The sequence below is a fragment of the Lepisma saccharinum genome, chromosome 26, assembly GCF_977018435.1.
Source record: "Lepisma saccharinum chromosome 26, izLepSacc3.1, whole genome shotgun sequence".
Classification (NCBI taxonomy): Eukaryota; Metazoa; Arthropoda; class Insecta; order Zygentoma; family Lepismatidae; genus Lepisma; species Lepisma saccharinum.
This window is the reverse complement of record NC_139254.1, coordinates 13,271,941-13,293,286: the sequence shown is the minus strand read 5'-3', so window position 1 is coordinate 13,293,286 and position 21,346 is coordinate 13,271,941. Positions and strand designations below refer to the sequence as shown.

General features: G+C 37.7%; 1 protein-coding gene across 4 annotated transcripts in view; it reads left to right on the top strand.

The window, feature by feature from the left end:
- The window catches only part of Nup35 (nucleoporin 35), a 38,079-nt gene extending 29,151 nt beyond the window's left edge, over positions 1-8,928 (top strand). For all 4 annotated transcript variants that reach the window (XM_083112528.1, XM_083112529.1, XM_083112530.1 and 1 more), the window contains exons 6-7: positions 4,354-4,503; positions 7,443-8,928. In XM_083112528.1, the coding sequence (XP_082968654.1) occupies positions 4,354-4,503; positions 7,443-7,520 (228 nt within the window). In that variant the 3' untranslated portion in view covers positions 7,521-8,928. The remainder of the gene's footprint in view (positions 1-4,353; positions 4,504-7,442) is intronic.
- The last annotated feature ends 12,418 nt before the right edge of the window (positions 8,929-21,346 follow it).

Sequence of the window (21,346 nt, the reverse complement as noted above, 5' to 3'; positions counted from 1 at the left end):
ATTGACTTTTCTCTGCCAGCCCTGCTAAATTTTCACTTTCCATCTACTGATTTATACGAGGGGTGGCCAGAAATTAATTTCCAATTAGTAGGTACATTGATTTTTCACTTGATTTTTCGCAAATGCCAAAACCGTGAAAAATGGTAATTGCTGCGAAGTTATGTTTAGGAATGTGCAGTGATGTCTGGACACATTTTTCGCCCGTTCGAAATATCGAAATAATGCAAATTTGGCATAAAATGTGAATTGTTGGCGTTTTTAGTGATTTTTTTTTAAAGAAATGTCCTAAAACAACGAAAAATTCCATGAAATCCAACATACTTGTCTTTTCTAGGCCATGTTTGTGTACATAGAACATTCAAGTTTTCCAACATTTTACTCAAGAGTAAACTATAGAGTTATACGTACATGGAATAATTCCGACAGCCACATTAAATCATGTATTTCCCACTAGTTTTTCAACTTGTATCAAACCTATTTGCATCACAGAGCAAAGTGGCAGGGTTTTAACAGGAGATCGAGTGTGTATCTACCGTCACACGGGAGCCACATCTTCGTATTTGTAGCATGAGATATATTTTGAATTACCAAGCTAAGTGTGCACCATCTGCATTCGTCGAGCGAGTAATAATGGAGCTCAGTCGTTAAGGCATCTGACTACTATGCGAGAGACCCGGGGTCGATCCCCTGCGGGGGAGAACCGGTATGCTTTCCACCTATTCAAACTGCTGTGGCACCCACCCAGCATCAGTGCAGGGGAGCACACTACTTTTACTTCCTCTAAAATCTGTTCCAACATATCAAACTGTCACGAAAATACGTAGACCATGTGACCTACAATTTAAAATAATAATTTAAGAGCAGAATGGAGTATTACGTTTCGGTATATTTGGCAGATAAATGTTCTAAAACAAAAACACGAATTTTGGGAAACGTAACACTAACAAGTCAAAAAAAGATAATGCCAATTTTTGGTGCCATAATATATCGGTATCTGTCACGTGAGATGGATTGATTTTATTTTTTGGGGTGTGTCGCCACTTATGGTCCGGTCTGCACACCTCACACGATTGCTGGTGGCTCTGTGCCAATTTCTGAGCGTGCAATGTAGACTACATCACAGTCGGTGGGAGACTGTATGAGAGCTGCAATCTTTAACCTAGAACTGTCCTAAAACGGCTGCATTGCAACTGTACCAGATTACAGCCACATGCCACTTCTTTTCTTGCCTGCGTGTGTATGTGTCGCTCTCCAACCACTAGTGCTGCGTATAGGCACCATTAAAGCTTTTTTCAGGATGCCCCTCGTATATGAACTTTCAGAAGCTTTTATTATTTGAGTTTTCCTGTTTTAATGTGTGGTTAGCTAAATCCGTTACTTATACAATACAGTTATATAAATTTCTTGCGTTAAATTTCTAATACCTACATACCCTTTTCGTCAGCATTAATGGTATAACTGCATGTTGTCAGTTTCACAGTACTTCACTTGGATATACTGTACTGGAGCAGAAATCCCATTGATATTGTAAGGAAATATGACACTTTATTTTGTTCGATTCAATTGTTTCACTTATATGCAAGAGTCAAGTTGTTTGCTTTACAGAGAAGAGAGAAGTAGCTTTATGCATTGAAAAATGAGTCCGCACTCATGGTTCTTGCAAGCAGAGGGTTCCAAACCTCAGTGGAAATATCAACATATAATACCGAGAATGTATAAGGAGACTGATAAATTACAAATTGTATTTCTTAATCATTCACTCTTCACTCTTATCTCATTTAGTCGTAACTTTAAAAATAATCAAGTATTTTATTTTGATGAATTCAAATCATAGAAAATAGAGAAATTAAGTCAATTTCATAGAAGATAATATTGGTACTTAACAAATCCATACCTGGATCTGTATGATTTTATTATTTCCATTTGCAAAAACATCGATTTAGTTTAGTTTGTAATTGTCAGGGAAAAATGTAAATTTTTGTCCTGGAAAACCTGGAAAAGTCAGGGAATTTCATTTCTGCTTGTTTGTAGCCACCCTGTTATTGTCAGTATAATAGTTTCGTTGTCATTTTGTTTTGTCAATCTTTAGGATAGTATATGTGTAAGGGCAAGCTTACATCTGCATCCTTCATTAAATGTACTGCCTGTTCTTGACTAGTAGTTAGTGCTGCAGGTGAAAGTAATCACCCCTCGTGCGCCAGATGCTGAATAAATCAACATATGTTCTGTAAATGTTGCATGGGGTAGTAGCAACGTGGATAAAAATCTTGATTTATTTCAAAAATAATTATTATTTTCTTTGATTTAAATCAGATTTTTTTGAGTTCTTAAAATTGCTTACATTGTTTTTGGTACCATACATATAGATATGTTTTTTTAGGAAGCCTTTTCTAGTAAACGGCCATGTAAAATATTCGAACAGCTAGATTAAAGCATATAAAAGATTATATGCAAATACTGTATACATTTTTCTGTTTCTGACACTGTACCTACTATGGAAATGTTTGTTGAGTGTGTTAATGAAACTATAATAATTTCAGTAACTTTTCTTCCAGTGAAAATAAAACATTCTGGATGTACTCTAAAATTGTAACTTAAAATATTCTTAAATTTTTTTAGTGTCTGTAGCTGAATTTTGGACATTTTTTTTAAGGTAGTTTGAAAAATATCAGCTGCCATGTTTATTTACAGTTTAATGGTAATGACACTATTTATGATTTAACATGATTAACATTTTGTATAATTTTCCATACAAAATTTTGCTATTTTTGCCTATAAATATTATTGAATTTTAAATCAAGAGAAATGTGTGTTTACATTTCCTTTCATATGAGCTTTACACTATCTGTACATGTATTTTATTTCCTTTCTTAGAGCCTAATAACACCATTCAATGATTACGAGATTAATGTACTTTCACCAAAAGTGATTCTGATATCTACAATTTTTTTTATGTACATTATTCTCTAAATTATTTATTTGAATCTTGATGTAGATGAATCCACCTTGGGTAGTAGTGAGATCACGTTAATCTTATTAAAGAACAACCTTCTTCGCACCACAACTTCAGCAGGTGTCATTTGCAAACTAATCATTTGTTTTCATGTGCTCGAGTTGGCCCGTCCTAGGGAATGCCCTGGGAGCCTCGATGAATTATAGAATGCTGCAGTGTGCATGAGCAAATTCAAGAAAAAATTGTTCCACATCTTTTGCTAATGACTTTTCTTTAACTGCAGTTGTGTAGTTTTGACATTGTGATCTTGGCTTTGTCATATAAATGAGCATTTCTATGATATTTTATCTTTAGATAATACCGGATGTCCCAGAAGTCTTTCCCTGATTACACACTTTATTCATATCCGCTATATGCAAGGTAGAGATGTGAAAGTGGTGCCAAAATGTTGGAAATCTAACCAAGTTTGTTTGTTGCAGCTTTCAGTAATGTGGCTGTAGTGTAGCAGTGTCAGTGCCAAGGAATCCGGAATTAATGCTCTTGACATCGGGTGGCATCTTTGCATACAATGTTTCTTGGACTTGACAGGATTTGGAAATGAAGATAGATTTCATTTTTAAATACCAACTTATTGATGGCAGATATTCTAGACCAAAGAGTTCTGTACATTTGAAAGTTCCTCTGCACTGTTTTTGGTGACCGGGTCTCGGGATACCAGAGGACATGCTGAGCTTTTTCCTGATTTGTGAACATTTCCAGTTTTCTGGCCACTGACACTGCTACACTACAGCCACCTTACTCAAACCTGCAACAAAAAAACTTGGTTAGTTTTTCAACATTTTGGTGCCATTTTTACGTCTCTACCTTGCATATAGCGGATATAAATAAAGTTTGTAATCAGGGAAAGACTTCTGGGACACCCAGTATTTTGACCTAGAAAAATACGTACGATGGAAGCTCGATTTTATATTTTTCATGAGACCAAGCTAAAAAAACTTAAAATGCTGGAAAATGTAAAATTGAGGAAAATTTTATAACATTTTGCTCTATTGGGACCATGAATGTTGAATGTATAATGCAGGAAAATGTAAAATAGGGGTTCCACTGTGTATACTTTTGATCTTATTAAGGGTGTTGTTAACATTCCATGAGATATAGTTTATACTGGTGCTGATAATACAAAATAATTTTGTTTGCTTCCTACATTTTTTTTAGAAATATGTTACAATTAAGTAAAGGGACACAAACCACTTGAGAACGAACCAATCAACATTTCACGATAGGTTGCACAAGCTTGCATTTAATTGGTGAGTGAAGTCCTGAAGTGACATGTGTCACTTCGGTGTGAAATCTCCCATAGTTGCAAATTGTAATTGATATTTTGCAATTGTCTATTGCAGGATATAGTGGGAGAGTCTATGAAGGAGAACACTTCTCAAATGTTAAACAATGCAATATATTCTCCTGTGAGCAGACGAGGAGACACTCCACGTCAAGGAACAATACGCCCATTGACTCAAGCCTATAGATCAATGCAACAAGATAGTGAGGTTAGTATTTTTGAATATTTTTTATTGTTGCAATGTATTATATAAAAGGTAATTCTGAGTGAATTTTTCTCTGTAAACGTGAAAAATTGCAACTTTTATTAATCAAAATTAGGGCTGAGCCGATAATCGGTATCGGAAAGTATCTGTTGGAATTCATCTACCCATACCTGCCGATACTTTTGCGGCTTATTGGTCTTTTACGAGGTCCGGAAAGATGCCACGCGACACTTTTGCGGAGTGTAATTATCCTGGGAAATATGTAAAATTCTAACTTCTTTTTTATTTTGCACCAATTTTGCACGAAAAACTATATTTTGTAATTGCATAACATCTACTTTCATATTCTGATGTAATTCTTGAATATTCTAAAGCAAATTTCTTGGTAATTTGATGCATGCAATTGCAGAAGACTATTTATATACCAATATTGTTCAATATTTTGAACAAATTTTTAATTGCAATTTTCAAGTATCGGAATTGGTGGGAATCGGTGAGAGTATCGGCATCGGTATCGGTTGAAAGTGGTATCAGCTCAGTCCTAATCAAAATCCAATTGAATTTATACATACTTAGTTTAGCTTCTATTTTTATCGAGGAAGAAAAATAAAGCTGTGTGGAAAATCAAACAGATTTCTTTCAGTCCATTTACTTTGCCAGTGTCCTTTGCAGAGCAATCTATATGGCAGACGGCAGCTATCTTGCAACCTTGAAGTTGATTAGATAAATTTGAGTAAGAAATTTTTATACAATTAACAATTTTTCGTAGATTAATATATCCTGTAACAGTTGTGACTTGTGTTTGTAGATGTATTTCGAGTATGAGTATGTGAAATGGTAAATGAATACTCCACATTTTAAATTAAATATTTTAAATATATATATACCATTTAATTAAATTGAATTAGAATTTTTGGATACATTGGAATCACAAGACCCTTAATATTGTTAATATATTTGTGTGTGTATGTATGTGTGAGTGGTGAGAGGTGGTAATATGCAAGGTTGAATTAGAGAAAACATCTGCTTGTACCGTTGAATTTTTGGAAAGGTTGCCTTGAAAACCCGGAATTATACTTGAATTTTATCATGGTCTTGGAGTGACCACCCTGTTTTTCAACTAATAAAATAAAAAGTACAAGCAAGAAATTTAAAATTTGTTATTGACAAACTATACTTCAATTAGATGTACTGAGTATTACCGGTAGTTACAGTAGAAATTTTACATTAAATACTCTAGGAAAAGGTCATGTTTTGAAAACTATTTTCATGCAGAAATCTACTACACTAAGTGGTTATTAGAATTTCCCATTTTCTTCTTACAATTTTTGACTTATGTTTGCTAGATATTAGGATTAATGCAGATATTACTGAATTTTACTGGAATTATGTATTGATGCTATAATGGTTGATTTTTATTTAAAAAAATTCTTTGCTAACCATAAGTCAGTACGTGCCACACAGTCATTCCTATTCAGTTTCCCTTTTTCTTTTCGTGGCCGCGGTGGCTCAGTCGGTAATGCATCTGACTACCATGCTAAAGGTCCCAAGTTCGATCCCCGGCCGGTTAAAATCCGGGAACGTTGGAAGCGGCACCGGCGCCCACCCAGCGTCGAATAACATGGGTATCTGGCGAAAACCCTGGGGGGTAAAGATGGTCAGGGGCGTGATGCTGATCACATCACCCCCACTTACGACCGGATCAAGAAAGTGTGGGGCATTACCCCCACACCCCCTATACACCTTCATGACGTGGTGCTATGCACAGGGGTGCACTTTACTTTTTCTTTTCACTTTTTGTATGGAAGTCAGTATTCTAAAAACTTGGTAAATGGCATTCTAAGTGTGGTGTTAGCTAAAATATACAAACACGTTTAAATATGAGGGCAAATCGAAAAGTCTTTGCACGTAATTTTTTTCTAGCTTGTTATAAGTGTTATTACAAAAGCGAGATATAGCGATGCAGTAGGCTTTTCTTGGAATGGCTCTATTGTAACTTCAGATTTCTTCCACGGCACGGTGCTGTTATCAGTTGGCAAAGACTGCCGGAGTGCTCAGGAAGGCCACGCCATATGAGCAGTGAAATGTTATTCAGTTTTTATGGTGCAAAGGACAAACAGCCACATATTATATCCACAGGGAAATGGAGCCAGTGTATAGGGACAAGTGTTTATCAGGGCGAAGTGTGCAGTTGTGGTGCAAGGAGTTTGAAAATGGACGGGAAAATGTGGAGGACAATGAGCGATCGGGCCGACCTCGTTCCTCGCTGACACCGGACAACATTACCTGTGTTGGTGAAATGGTGAAAGCTGATAGACGTGTTCATCTGAAGAACATTACCACTGAACGTGGCATTTCCTATGGCACTGATAAACACGTGCCCCCATACACTGGCTCCATTTCCCTGTGGATATCTGTGGCTGTTTGTCCTTTACACCATAAAAAATGAATAACACTTCGCTGCTCATATGGCATGGACTTCCTGAGCACTCAGGCCATCTTTGCCAACTGGTAACAGTTCCGTGCCATGGAAGAAATCTGAAGTTACAATAGGGCCGTTCCAAGAAAAGCCAACTTCATCGCTCGTATATCTCGCTTTTGTAATAACACTTATAACAAGCTAGAAAAAAACTAGGCAGAAAGACTTTTCGATTTACCCTCGTACGTGAATTGCCTTAATGGGTTTTGTCTGGAAAATTTTGGTTCTTGATCTAGAAAACCTGGAAAAGTTGGGGATTTTTTTTAATGAAATTGTAGACACCCTGCATGTATTTTTGAGATAGGATACATGTAGTAGTGTGAGATTGGAGTACAGAACAATGTCTGATGAGATAACATTAGTATTTTTCTCCACTTACTTTCATTATTTCTTCTTTCTTTTTGTAAGTGAATGATGTGTGTGCATTTTATCCAAATTATTGATGATTGCATTCTCTTTGTAGGTTTTAAATAGAAGCAATACTCCACAAAAGAGTCAAAGTATAATGGTGAGAGCGATGGAATATGTCCTTGGTTGGTGAGAAATGATGGATCCATTCACAAACTTTAAGAAAAAGGTTTTTCTTTGGACTGGTCACTATAGTGGCAAAGCTTATATTTCAGAATGCATTGGTCAGATTGTGCTTTACTATGAGTTTATAGTTTTTTCTATAAGGGCTTCAGCAGATTGAATAAGTAATATATTTCCCCATGCATTTTGATATTTATTAAGTGGAATATGAGTTGCTACATAATCTATGTTATTTGCAAAGATATTGAATTTCATAAACAGTACATTACATATTCAAGAAGCAGAGTACTTCATTGCTTCTGTGAACATTATGTGAATTAAACTAGAAATGATTTTTATAAGTTAATTACTAGAACAAAGTTTCAAGATTCTAGTGTACAACCAGGGTCATTGTGGAATAGTGTCATTTTGTGGAAATGCTTTGGTCTTTTAATGATTCAATACCAAACCGAAATAAGGTTTTGCATTTTTTTATCTATGTCTGAAAGTATTTTAGTTAATTTTCTTAGCCATAACCCAGAATGCTTTTGTGAGTAAATAGAAAAGCAATGCAGGAAACTAATTTCAGAATTTTGAAATATGTCTCACAATGATGTTAAAATGCACTTGGAATACGTTAATTTGTTACCAAAACTTTTATTCTTGATCATTGCCTTTACTTGAAGATGGTAGCATAAATGACCTAACGAAATGTATAATGAATGGTAACATTAAGAAATGCTTCTAATTGGTAGGATAAAATAATTTCATTTGTGCAAAAGGTTTTTAGTGGAACCACGATTTTTCGTTCCTGGGATTTACATTTTTCACCATTATACTTTCAATTATCGTGGTGCTTACATAGTAAAATGTTTTACAATTTTCCTCAATTTTACATTTTTTTTTCTTTGTCCCTTCAAAATCATAAAATCTAGGCTCTACTGTATTTAGCCAGAACCCCTGGTTATTTCAGCATGAAATGATCAGTTCATTTTGTCCTTGTTTTAATGCATTTGGAGACCCATTGTTGAATTTTTTACATGTACAGTGTAACTTTTCAGAAGCATATGTGATATCTGTTTTTCTCTTTTATACAAAACTTTTCATAACGTTTTTCTAGTATACCTTTAAAAGAATGTTTTGGAGATATTGATGAAAGTTGTTTTGTAAACTGTTGTGTATCATGTGAACTTGTTTTTGAACACTTGTTAATTTTGGACTGAAACATTTGTAAATTTGTGCATTGTTAAATATCTAGGGAGGGAGGTTGGGAGTATTTATTTTTTTGTTAGTGTAAATGCTGCTGTTTTCTAAGATGAGCTTTGTGAAAGGGAACATAATGTGTGAATGTTGAATCAGTACTTTGTTGTATGTATGTGTACGTTTGATTTGATGAAAGATGTTTTTGCTTCTGAAAATTAAATGTTTCGTGAATTATTGTTAGTATTATTATTATTCATACTATGGGAATGAGAGACACGGTAATAGATAATTAAGGTACTCACATTTTCCGTGAAGCTGTTTTACATTATTTTTTTATTAATTTCGGTAACCACTGCCACCATCCTCGTTGGAATTCGTTGTGTCGTTGCTTGGTGCGTTTCTGTTGTTTTTTCCTAAATCGCCGCTAGGTGTGCTGCTGTCGCCTGCATGTCTGTGTGTATGTCGTCTGCTGTTCACCGGTGTTAATTGCTGCAGTAACGGAAGCCAGGCGTGGTGTGCCCGACCACTATCTATGTTCAGTTATGGTTGTAATGCATGATGGTGTGTGTTTCTTTGATTTTTGTGTCTATGAGAGTGTGTGCTTTGTATTTGACATGCACTTTCTCAATTTTATGGTTGCGGAATTTGATATGCTTGGCAAGTCCGGTGGTGGGTTGTGCAGTTTTTGCATTTGATAGGTGCTGCTGAATTCTCTCACTGATGGATCTGCTGATGTAATGAGCCTTGCACTCGTATTCAGCATCATTAGACACCTGGATTGTTGAGGGGGGAGACGAAGTACTGTTTATGTTTGTTTAGTTGGTCAGCTATTTGGATGTTGTAGGGGCGGAGGGCTTTAGTAAGGCGGTTGGATGTGGTAGGATGGTAGGGATAGGCAAACCACTTGGTTTTGTTACTGGGATCTGGTTGCGATGGTGCAGGTTGTCTGACTTGGATTTCAGCTTTGCTGCACCATGTGGAGAGTTGACATTCAGTATATCCATGTTCTAGTGCCAGTTCTGTGATGGGTGCTATCTCGTCCCTCAGGTCTTCTTCTGTGGAACAGTAGGAGAAGGCTCTTCGGAAGAAGTTTAGCCATACGTTGGCCTTTTGCTTGGGTGGATGGTTGGATAGTGCATGGATATATTGGTTGCCTGCATCTGGTTTTCTGAAAATTGTGGTTGTGAATTTGTTGCTCCCGTGGCTGATGGTGAGGTCCAAGAAATTGATTTTGCCCTGCTTTTCATGTTCTATGGGGTATTTAGTCTGGGGTGGATGCTATCTATTTTTCCAACAACAGGTTGATCTCTTCGGGTTCTTTGTACATGACTATGGTGTCATCAGCGTATTGTCTGTATCTGATGAATTTGAGTTCCGGAGTTTGGAGCAGGGACCTGTAACGTAACCCAACTTGTAACGCTGTCAAGTTACGAACGGAACTATCGATATGCGTTACAATGGCATTAGCATTCCACACAATACCGGACAGATTGGACCTACCTACAACCTGGGTAAATTAGGCGTACCTGCATCTGGTTTTCTGAAAACTGTGGTTGTGAATTTGTTGCCCCCGTGGCTGATGGTGAGGTCCAAGAAATTGATTTTGCCCTGCTTTTCGTGTTCTATGGTGAATTTTAGTCTGGGGTGGATGCTATCTATTTTTCCAACAACAGGTTAATCTCTTCGGGTTCTTTGTACATGACTATGGTGTCATCAGCGTATTGTCCGTATCTGATGAATTTGAGTTCCGGAGTTTGGAGCAGGGACCTGTAACGTAACCCAACTTGTAACGCTGTCAAGTTACGAACGGAACTATCGATATGCGTTACAATGGCATTGGCGTTCCACACAATACCGGACAGATTGGACCTACCTACAACCTGGGTAAATTAGGCGTACCGTTACTCAACGACCCATTCGCTTCAGGTACTGAGTGGAACGGGTCTCGGATGGAACAGGTACGATCGTACCCGCACATACTGTACCTGAACGGTGGCTACCGGGTACGAAATGGAACCAGAACTTGGTAACCGGTACTGAAGCACTATGACCAGCGCTTGTTATTAAAATACCGATACGTGGATAGAAATGGGTGAAGCGGGTAACATTTGTAACAGAAACTTACAGTACCTATCATAACATACTGAGCGTATCCGAACTAAGTTTACTGTCAAAAATTTGATGGACGCCATATTGAAAAATGTTATTTCTTAAGATATACGAGTGAAATTCGGCTTGATGGTAGTTTATGGGAATTCGATCATAGCAAATCAACATGATTCTGGAAAACCGGAAGTTGGTGGACGCCATATTGAAAAATGTTATTTCTTAAGATATACAAGTGAAATTCGGTTTAATGGTAACTTATGGGAATTAGAGCAAGACAAATCAACATGATTGTGGAAAACCAGAAGTTGGTGGACGCCATATTGAAAAGTGTTACTTTTTAAGATAGAGAAGTGAAACTCGGTTCAACGGTAGCTTATGCTAATTAGAGCACGATAAATCAACATGATTGTGGAAAACCGGAAGTTGATGGACGCCATATTGAAAAGTGTTACTTTTTAAGATAGAGAAGTGAAATTCGGTTTGAGGGTACCATATGCTAAGTAGAGCATGGCAAATCAACATGATTCTGGAAAACCGGAAGTTGATGGACGCCATATTGAAAAGTGTTATTTCTTAAGATAGAGAAGTGAAATTCGGTTTGATGGTAGCTTATGCTAATTCGAGCATGAAAAATCAACATGATTGTGGAAAACCGGAAGTTGATGGATGCCATATTGAAAAACGTTACTTCTTAAGATAGAGAAGTGAAACTCGGTTCAACAGTAGCTTATGCTAATTAGAGCACGATAAATCAACATGATTGTGGAAAACCGGAAGTTGATGGACGCCATATTGAAAGGTGTTATTTCTTAAGATATACAAGTGAAATTCGGCTTGATGGTAGTTTATGGGAATTAGATCATAGCAAATCAACATGATTGTGGAAAACCGGAAGTTGGTGGACGCCATATTGAAAAGTGTTACTTTTTAAGATAGACAAGTAAAATTCGGCTTGATGGTAGTTTATGAAAATTAGAGCATGGCAAATCAACATGATTGTGGAAAACCGGAAATTGATGGACGCCATATTGAAAAGTGTTACTTCTTAAGATAGAGAATTGAAACTCTGTTTGATGGTAGCTTAGGGGAATTAGAGCATGGCAAATAATAAAATTCTTAAAAACCGGAGGTTGCTGGTCGCCATATTGAAAAACATTAATTCGTAAGATAGAGAATTGAAACTCGGTGTGACGGTAGCTTATGCTAATTAGAGCATGGCAAATCAACATGATTCTGGAAAACCGAAAACACACATACATGCCTTCCTCCTCCCCCTCCGAAACACATGTGCTTCTATTGGAAATTTTCCCGTTCCTACAAAATTTCCCTTCTGGGTAGAAACCCCCCCATGAGCAAATTCTATTTCAGGACAAGGTTAAATACTGTCAATATGTCTGCGCCAAACTGCAATAAATAATGCGTGACAATCTTTTTTGAATCGAACTATCACCAGCTAGACTACAAATGACAGAATTGCGCTTTAGATATATAGTTCTTTTTGAACAGAAGAAGTGTTATCGCCAGTTAATATTGCATATTTTGCGTTAAAGTATAAAATTCTGTATTTTTCTGAAAAATGGCATAATTCCAGTTATTTCGCGATCTCGAAAGATCGAAATTTTTCCTCCTTTGCCTACCCAAATCTATTTTATACACATAATTTTGCTTTCCTCAACTTTTCGGTTTTATCGTTTAAACGAGAACTTCACGTTCCTATATATAACACATACCTTACAGAGGAGAGTGGAGTATGTAAAGAATTCATAGAGTAGGAAATCAAGGACGCGTCAAGTATCTTAACCTCAGCGAGCAAAGGGATCGCTCAACTACTTGACGGCCAAATAATCGTTGCTTGGCGAGCGCTGCTCACTTGCTCGCTGAGCGAACTTGAACCTTGCTCATCTAAGATATTTAAGCCATAGAATATATCGTTTTTTTGTCTCGAGTGTTTGTGATCAACGGTGTGATATAGTGTAATTAAGAAAAAGTACAAGTAACAGAAGGTAATAGATTTTCCCACTGTTTGTGATTCCTTTAAAATGAAAGTGTTGTTTGTTCCAAATACACCGTAGTTTTGGAAAGTTGTGCAAGTGTGTGAAAAATAAATTTTCGAATAACGTTTTGTGAAAAATGTTCGGTTCAGTTCTCATTCATAAGAGCCTGGATATTGTTTTGAGAAGCAATAGTAATAATTATATTAGATTCGCACTACACTAGAACCATTCTCTTGTCTAGTGCGCAACTGTACCTTTACGTCTACAATTGTGATATTTTTATCAATGAGCACACACCGTCAAGTAAATGAACTATCTGCTGAACGAGCGAAAATTTTACTCGGCGAGCATCGCTCAGATACTAGACGCACTCCGAGTAGAGCGAATGCTCCTGGTACAGCCCCTTAAATAGGTAGTGTGGAAAACGGCATTGTTCTGCGCTCTCTGGCTGTTCCTGTGCATTATGATATCCACTAGAGGCGTTGGTGTCTGCACGTCTACTAGAAATTCGTCAGCTTATAATGTAAGTAAATGGAGTTTTCGTTGCAACGTCTGATTCTTTTACTTGGAGCATTTCTATGATTGTGATAATTTCTACAATATCTGGTACAGTGGTCGTGAAGATACTAATAGATATTCTGGACAGTCAACCACGTCCAGTTATCGTGACTTTCATTAATAATACGGGAGAAAGTATACGCGTGGAATGCCCTTGGTAACTCTGAATATTTGTGTATGAATTACACAAAAAGGTTTATTATTATTATTATTATTATTATTATTATTATTATGATAACTCCCTTAGTGTCATCGACATGAGTGTAAGGAAACATACAGGCCAATGAGACAAGCTACACGGGACGTTCAGACTGATGTGACTAGTAACACTGCCAGACTGTAAAATATCATTCATTGAGCATGATGGTCCAACAAACCATTCAGCAAGCGACCATTCCTTTAAGGAGCTTTACGACCGAAGTAACAAGCGGTACGAGAATACGACACATTGAATGGGTACTGATACGGTCCAGGTATTGAGCGTATGGCTACAAGGCTTGGTCTTCATGGCCAGAAGAAGATAAATCATAAGCAGATGTATTCTGTGTATATTCTTGCTATATCATGGGTTCAATGTATTTGAATGTTTCGGACATAACGTCCAGTTTATATTAAATATGTTAATTGTTCACCGTCTGGTTTTTATCTTGTGCAACTTACATTAATTTACATTATCATGTCCTTCACTCCGAACCTACCAATTTGGCGCTGTGGACATGATAATGTAAATTAATGTAAGTTGCACAAGATAAAAACCAGACGGTGAACAATTAACATATTTAATATAAACTGGACGTTATGTCCGAAACATTCAAATACATTGAACCCATGATATAGCAAGAATATACACAGAATACATCTGCTTATGATTTATCTTCTTCTGGCCATGAAGACCAAGCCTTGTAGCCATACGCTCAATACCTGGACCGTATCATCCCTCCAGGTGTCCCATTAAAAAAAAATCAGGTATGCTGGTGACCGTATCGATCTGGTGGGCGGCGAACCCTGGCAGACCTTCTCGGAGATGAGTGAGGTGTGCTAGGACCTGGTCCTGGGTATCCGGCTCTGCCTGGGGTAGGTTCTGGTACTGTTCCACCGGGGTTGGCTGAATTTCTATTTGGTATTGTAACGTTGAAGTCGTCTTCATCTGCAGTGTCACGTGAAACACGTCTCTTCAACCACCTGGGATGTACCACTCGTTTGATTCCATCTTCCAACATTATGTCGTAGAGGATGCTATCCCCAATTCGACGAATGACAACTCCTGGGATGTAATTTGGAGTACCGTGCTTAGGTGATTGAACCCAAACTGCTGAGTTGATGGCGAAAGTACCATATTTCGACGAAGAGTCGTTCCGAAACTTTGCTGACTTCCTCGGCTTGAACGGAGATTCACTCGACAGAGGCACATTGTTTGGTTCCCACCAAAATCTGGGTTGGTGTTTCAAGACCGAAAGTGCTGGTAGGCTTCCTTTTCCACCCAGTCGCGTGTTCCGAAGGATGAAAAGAAGGTTGGCGATCCCCATATCAAGTTCAAGCGTGCTCAGATTGGGTTTGTCAGTTATAAGCTTGACAAGAGCGGTTTTGACAGTACGAACGTATCGTTCGGCTAAGCCGTTGCTAGGGCTGTGATAAGGTGGTGAAGTAACATGTTTGATGCCATTTTTAAGACAGAAGTTACGAAATTCGAGAGAAGTGAACGTTGGGCCGTTGTCGGATACGATAGTATTTGGTATCCCTAGCGTGGCGCAAGATTGCATAAGCCAGCGGATCGTTTCCTTTGTGTCCAATGTGTGTACAGGCCATACTTCTGTCCACTTGCTGAAGGCGTCTACTATCAGTAGGAACTTACGCCCTGCAAAGAAAAAGTGGTCTATATGCCATCTCTCGTTCACGTACGAAGCGAGAGGCCATGAAGAATCGGGTCCGTTGCGGACCTTAGGAGCATTAGCTCGGCATGTATTGCAGCTCGCTACAAAATCCGTAATCTCTGCTGACATGCCTGGCCACCAAAATCTGGATAGACATAACTCTTTCATGCGAGTTGAACCTATGATATAGCAAGAATATACACAGAATACATCTGCTTATGATTTATCTTCTTCTGGCCATGAAGACCAAGCCTTGTAGCCATACGCTCAATACCTGGACCGTATCAGTACCCATTCAATGTGTCGTATTCTCGTGCCGCTTGTTACTTCGGTCGTAAAGCTCCTTAAAGGAATGGTACTCAGAAGCAAAGCGCCGCAGGGGCAGTTCAGAACGAAGTGACAAGCGACATGGTGTCTTCAGTCTATTAGCAAGCGTTTACTGCTATTGTGCGAATCTAGGCGACACGATAAGCTGCATGTGTCGCTTTGTCACTTGCATGTCCTTCAAAATGGACCATTACTTCAATAGCTTGCAACGTGTTGCCGCGGTTTGTTTTTCGCGCATGCGTGATGAGTGTTTTGCTTTAGGGAGATTTAGCACCGAAGTGACAAGCGCCACGCGACACTTATCGCTTGAGGATTTCACCAACCGAATGCTGGCCTGTGCGGCGCGTCATGCCTCTACGGTGTGAAAGGTTGCTCTTGATTGGCCCGCTCCCAAGCGACATGTGTCGCATGTCGCTTCGGTCTGAAAGCTGCCTTGGGCTGAGGGATCCTTGTTGATTTGGTGTGAAATCCCATGTCGTTTGTCTCATGTCTAAAATATCCCTGAGAAAACGGTCCAGTCCGAGCTTGTGTCCCTACGGTTCGAAAGGCTGCATTCATTACCTACTGCTCGGTTCCAAGCACCACGATACGAAATATCTCTCAGGATACTATTAATATTCTAATAACATAGAAAAATAAACTCTAGAACACAATTCAACAATTGACGTCCAGAATCACATTGCGATGTTTCTTCTTGTGTTATGCATGTTATTTATTTATTTATTTTATTTAACTTTTCTTTCCAAATTAATGCCATTTCGTGACTGCAAATTGCTAGTGCCGTAGAGGCTTGAGCATTTTACTTTATGTTCAGGAAATCACTATTCTACTTCACAGCAAATTATGAAATAAGAGTAATATAAATAGTTCAAAATCACAACACCGTTCTCTGGTGAACATACTTGTTATTTCAAATAACTTATTTGCACTAAATGAATACATTAGTTTATGCTTGATTTGAAGAGATTCGAACTACTCACAAACTTTCTTGTTATCTCTTTTCACGTGTTTCTTACAACTGGTTGCTACGCAACAAAACAGTATGCTATAACATTTATTTCTTTTTCTTTTACACAAGGAGTGATTATACATTTTACAATTTGAAAACAGTCACAAAATCACTCCACAAATTCGTATAACTGTTTCCATCAATTCACCTACTGCCTATGAAGACAAACAATTTTACGCAATGTATTCCAAAAACTAACTAAGCTGCTTCACTTCAATAAGAAAATTAGTTGCCGCACTGATTGCACTGCCATTTATTTTGTTATCCGCCTCTGGAACTAGTTTTTGGGTCGTTTCCCACACGGAATCGGAATCACAGCTGCAGTCACGCGAGGCTTATTGTTTCCCATCATCCATAGCGTCAGCGTGACTGCAATTGAGATTGGCTGAGCTTCTGACCGGTTTCGGCTGTGCTCGGAACTGCAATATCTACATTTACCTTGAAAATGCATGTTTTTCTTACTCCAGTTATGCTTTACCTCATTCTCTGTAGGGTATGTATGATATATAGACTTATTCTCCTAAGTGTCATCTTTACATAAATGTACTATACACGTTATAATTTTGTTTCATAACCGCTCTCACAATCACAAAAGCTACCCCTTGCGGTGGAAAGTGCAATGTTACCGAATAAGTCAAAACCAAGCGACTATTTTGTTTCGACTCAATCGTGCTCAGTTGCCATGCTCTAATTCCCATAAACTACCATCAAGCCGAATTTCACTTCTCTACCTCAAGAAGTAACATTTTTCAATATGGCGTCCATCAAATTTTTGTTTCTCCAGAATCATGTTGATTTGCCATGCTTTAATTAGCATATGCCAACATCAAACCAAGCTTCAATTCTCTATCTTAAGAAATAACATGTTTCAATATGGCGTCCATCAACTTCCGGTTTTCCGGAATCATATTGATTTGCCATGCTCTAATTCCCATAAACTACCATCAAGCCGAATTTCACTCGTATATCTTAAGAAATAACATGTTTCAATATGGCGTCCATCAACTTCCGATTTTCCGGAATCATGTTGATTTGCCATGCTCTAATTCCCATAAACTACCATCAAACCGAATTTCACTCGTATATCTTAAGAAATAACACTTTTCAATATGGCGTCCATCAACCTCCGGTTTTCCAGAATCATGTTGATTTGCCATGCTCTAATTCCCATAAAGTACCATCAAGCCGAATTTCACTTCTCTACCTTAAGAAATAACATTTTTCAAAATGGCGTCCATCAAATTTTTGGTTCTCCACAATAATGTTGAATTGTCATACTCTAATTAGCATAAGCTACCGTCAAATCGAGTTTCAATTCTCTATCTTAAGAAGTAACGTTTTTCAATATGGCGTCCATCAACTTCCGGTTTTCCAGAATCATGTTGATTTGCCATGCTCTAATTAGCATATGGTACCCTCAAACCGAATTTCACTTCTCTATCTTAAAAAGTAACACTTTTCAATATGGCATCCATCAACTTCCGGTTTTCCACAATCATGTTGATTTATCATGCTCTAATTAGCATAAGCTACCGTTGAACCGAGTTTCAATTCTCTATCTTAAAAAGTAACACTTTTCAATATGGCGTCCACCAACTTCCGGTTTTCCACAATCATGTTGATTTGTCATGCTCTAATTCCCATAAGTTACCATTAAACCGAATTTCACTCGTATATCTTAAGAAGTAACGTTTTTCAATATGGCGTCCATCAACTTCCGGTTTTCCAGAATCATGTTGATTTGCCATGCTCTAATTAGCATATGGTACCCTCAAACCGAATTTCACTTCTCTATCTTAAAAAGTAACACTTTTCAATATGGCATCCATCAACTTCCGGTTTTCCACAATCATGTTGATTTATCATGCTCTAATTAGCATAAGCTACCGTTGAACCGAGTTTCAATTCTCTATCTTAAAAAGTAACACTTTTCAATATGGCGTCCACCAACTTCCGGTTTTCCACAATCATGTTGATTTGTCATGCTCTAATTCCCATAAGTTACCATTAAACCGAATTTCACTCGTATATCTTAAGAAATAACATTTTTCAATATGGCGTCCACCAACTTCCGGTTTTCCAGAATCATGTTGATTTGCTATGATCTAATTCCCATAAACTACCATCAAGCCGAATTTCACTCGTATATCTTAAGAAATAACATTTTTCAATATGGCGTCCATCAAATTTTTGGTTCTCCAGAATCATGTTGATTTGCCATACTCTAATTAGCATAAGATACCGTCAAACCGAGTTTCACTTCTCTATCTTAAAAAGTAACGTTTTTCAATATGGCATCCACCAACTTCCGGTTTTCCACAATCATGTTGAATTGTCATATTCTAATTAGCATAAGCTACCGTCAAACCGAATTTCACTTCTCTATCTTAACAAGTGACTTTATTCAATATGGCGTCTAATTTCCAGTTTTATCAAAATCATATTGATTGGCAATGCCAGATCAACCCGAATTTAAAATCTGTAACTTATATGGTAACATTTCTCAATATGGCGTACATTAACTTTCCCTTTTTTCCAGATGTATTAGTTGGTAATATTCTAATTACATAAATTATCATCATGTCGAACTTTCAATATCTTGCTTGAAAAGATTTTTTTTAATATGTTGGCATCACCTTGCACCCTAATATTACGTGTATTGGTCATATAAAAGTAACATTATTAATAAATAACAAATCTCACGATTCCATATTAATTTTTATATATATATTGCCTACAACCTCCAATAATATTAGTTATTATCGATTTTTCAAGAATTCAACAATGAAAGTTTTAAAATGAAGAGTTACGTGACATATATTTTCTGATCCATTAAATACCCATTTGAATTGTTGAAAATAGGTTTTGTTACAATTGTACCCGATCCTAAAGTTTCAGGTATACCCATCATGAATTTGTACCGGTATGATTCTAAGGAGAGGTACGTACCGTAACGGAACCGGCATTCAGAGAAGGAACAAGTTCCATGCTTTCTGGTACGGGTATTTTAACGTTCCACTCTGTGTACCCAAAGCTGTCGTCCCCGAAGCACTCTCGGGTACGAACGGAACGGTATAGCAGAAGCGTTACTGTTTGCCTTACCAAGTGGTTCTGGTATTTTCCTTGGAACGGTCCACGGCACTTGGGCCGGTACGCGTTACCCGGTACGGAAATAACGTGGAACGGTGACAAATACCAATGAATTGCGTTACGTTACAGGTCCCTGGTTTGGAGCGTGCTTTTTTCAGCCAAATGCATTACAGTGACACCCCGATTTTACATTTTCTCGCATTATACATTCAATCTTGATGGTCCCAACATAGCAAAATGCTAAGAAATTTTCCTCAATTTTACATTTTTTTCAGCTTAGTCCCCTGTAAAACGTAAAATCGAGGTTCCACTGTAGCTGTGTTTGCTATGGGAGCCGATAGTGGGTTTCCCATGGCAAGGCCTTCAGATTGTTCATAGAAATTATTTTCAAATTGAAAATAATTGTGTCTTAAGCACACTTCTAGCAAATTGGCAGTTTCGGCTACTTTGTTTATGGTCAGCCACTTTTCAACTGATGTTAGGGCTAGGTTTATGGGTATTGAATTATACATGTCCACTATGTCGATGCTTGCGATTTTAGCACTATCTGCTTGCACTATGGTCAGGCACACCATGCCTGGCTTCCATTACTGCAGCAATTACCGTATTTACGTGTGTATAATGCGCACCCTCGTTTTTGATGAGTAAAAGTTACACAAAATTATATCTCTTATATAATGCCCAGTACAATCCAGTTTAAATAATTGGCTTCCTTAGTTGTAGGCCGTAAAGCTGTTGCTATGCTCATCAACAGTGAATAACATCACCTATTCAATGAGTCACCTGTTGCTATCTGGACCAAGAGGAGAATGTCCTCTTGTGTAAACAATGTCTCCAACCCATGCCACCTCCCCCCTCTCCCTCCACTGTGTTTAGCATCCCAAAGCGTGCACTCTTTAACCACCATATTTATTGTGTAATAGTAAAAAGCGAGATCAAAATGACATTATGGATTTGCATTGCGCAGGAAGTTATTTTCTATTATTTCTCACCCAACAAATACTGCTGATATGCATCCCATGTGACGGAAGATGCTTTTCTTGGTGTCACAGAACATTACATTACATAGTGAAAAATCGTGTGAAATGGCCTTCAAACTTTTATATGTTGTTTTGCTCATTCCATCTTGACTTTTTCTTAAAGAACTTCAAAATATACTTTTTCTGTGACTAACGTAACATTTATATGAGGCACATTCAGGACCTTCAAACTAGCAGTTAGCAGCACAAGATTTCTTCCATTAAGGGATTTGCACACTCCATATATATATTATTATTATTTGGCCAGTAATACATTTTAATATTGTTTTCTTTTTCCTTATGTTTTCTTTCATCCAAAGTACCATAGAAATCAGAACGTTCCTTCATTTTGTGATGAACTTATTTCAACTGCATTTTACATTAGTGTCGTTACCTTGAATGGAATACTGTTGCCATGTTCAGAAACTGCAGGATTTAAGCTTTACAACGATATATAACATGATAGGATTCTGTAAACATGAAAAATCAATGCAAGTGTCCCAAAATCATGGAAAAAAGTGTGCATTATACATGAGTAAATACGGTAACACCGGTGAACAGCAGACGACATTACGCGACAGCAGCGATTTAGGAAAAAACAACAAACGCACCAAGCAACATCACAACAAATTCTAACGAGGATGGTGGCTGTGGCTACCGAAATTAATAGAAAATAA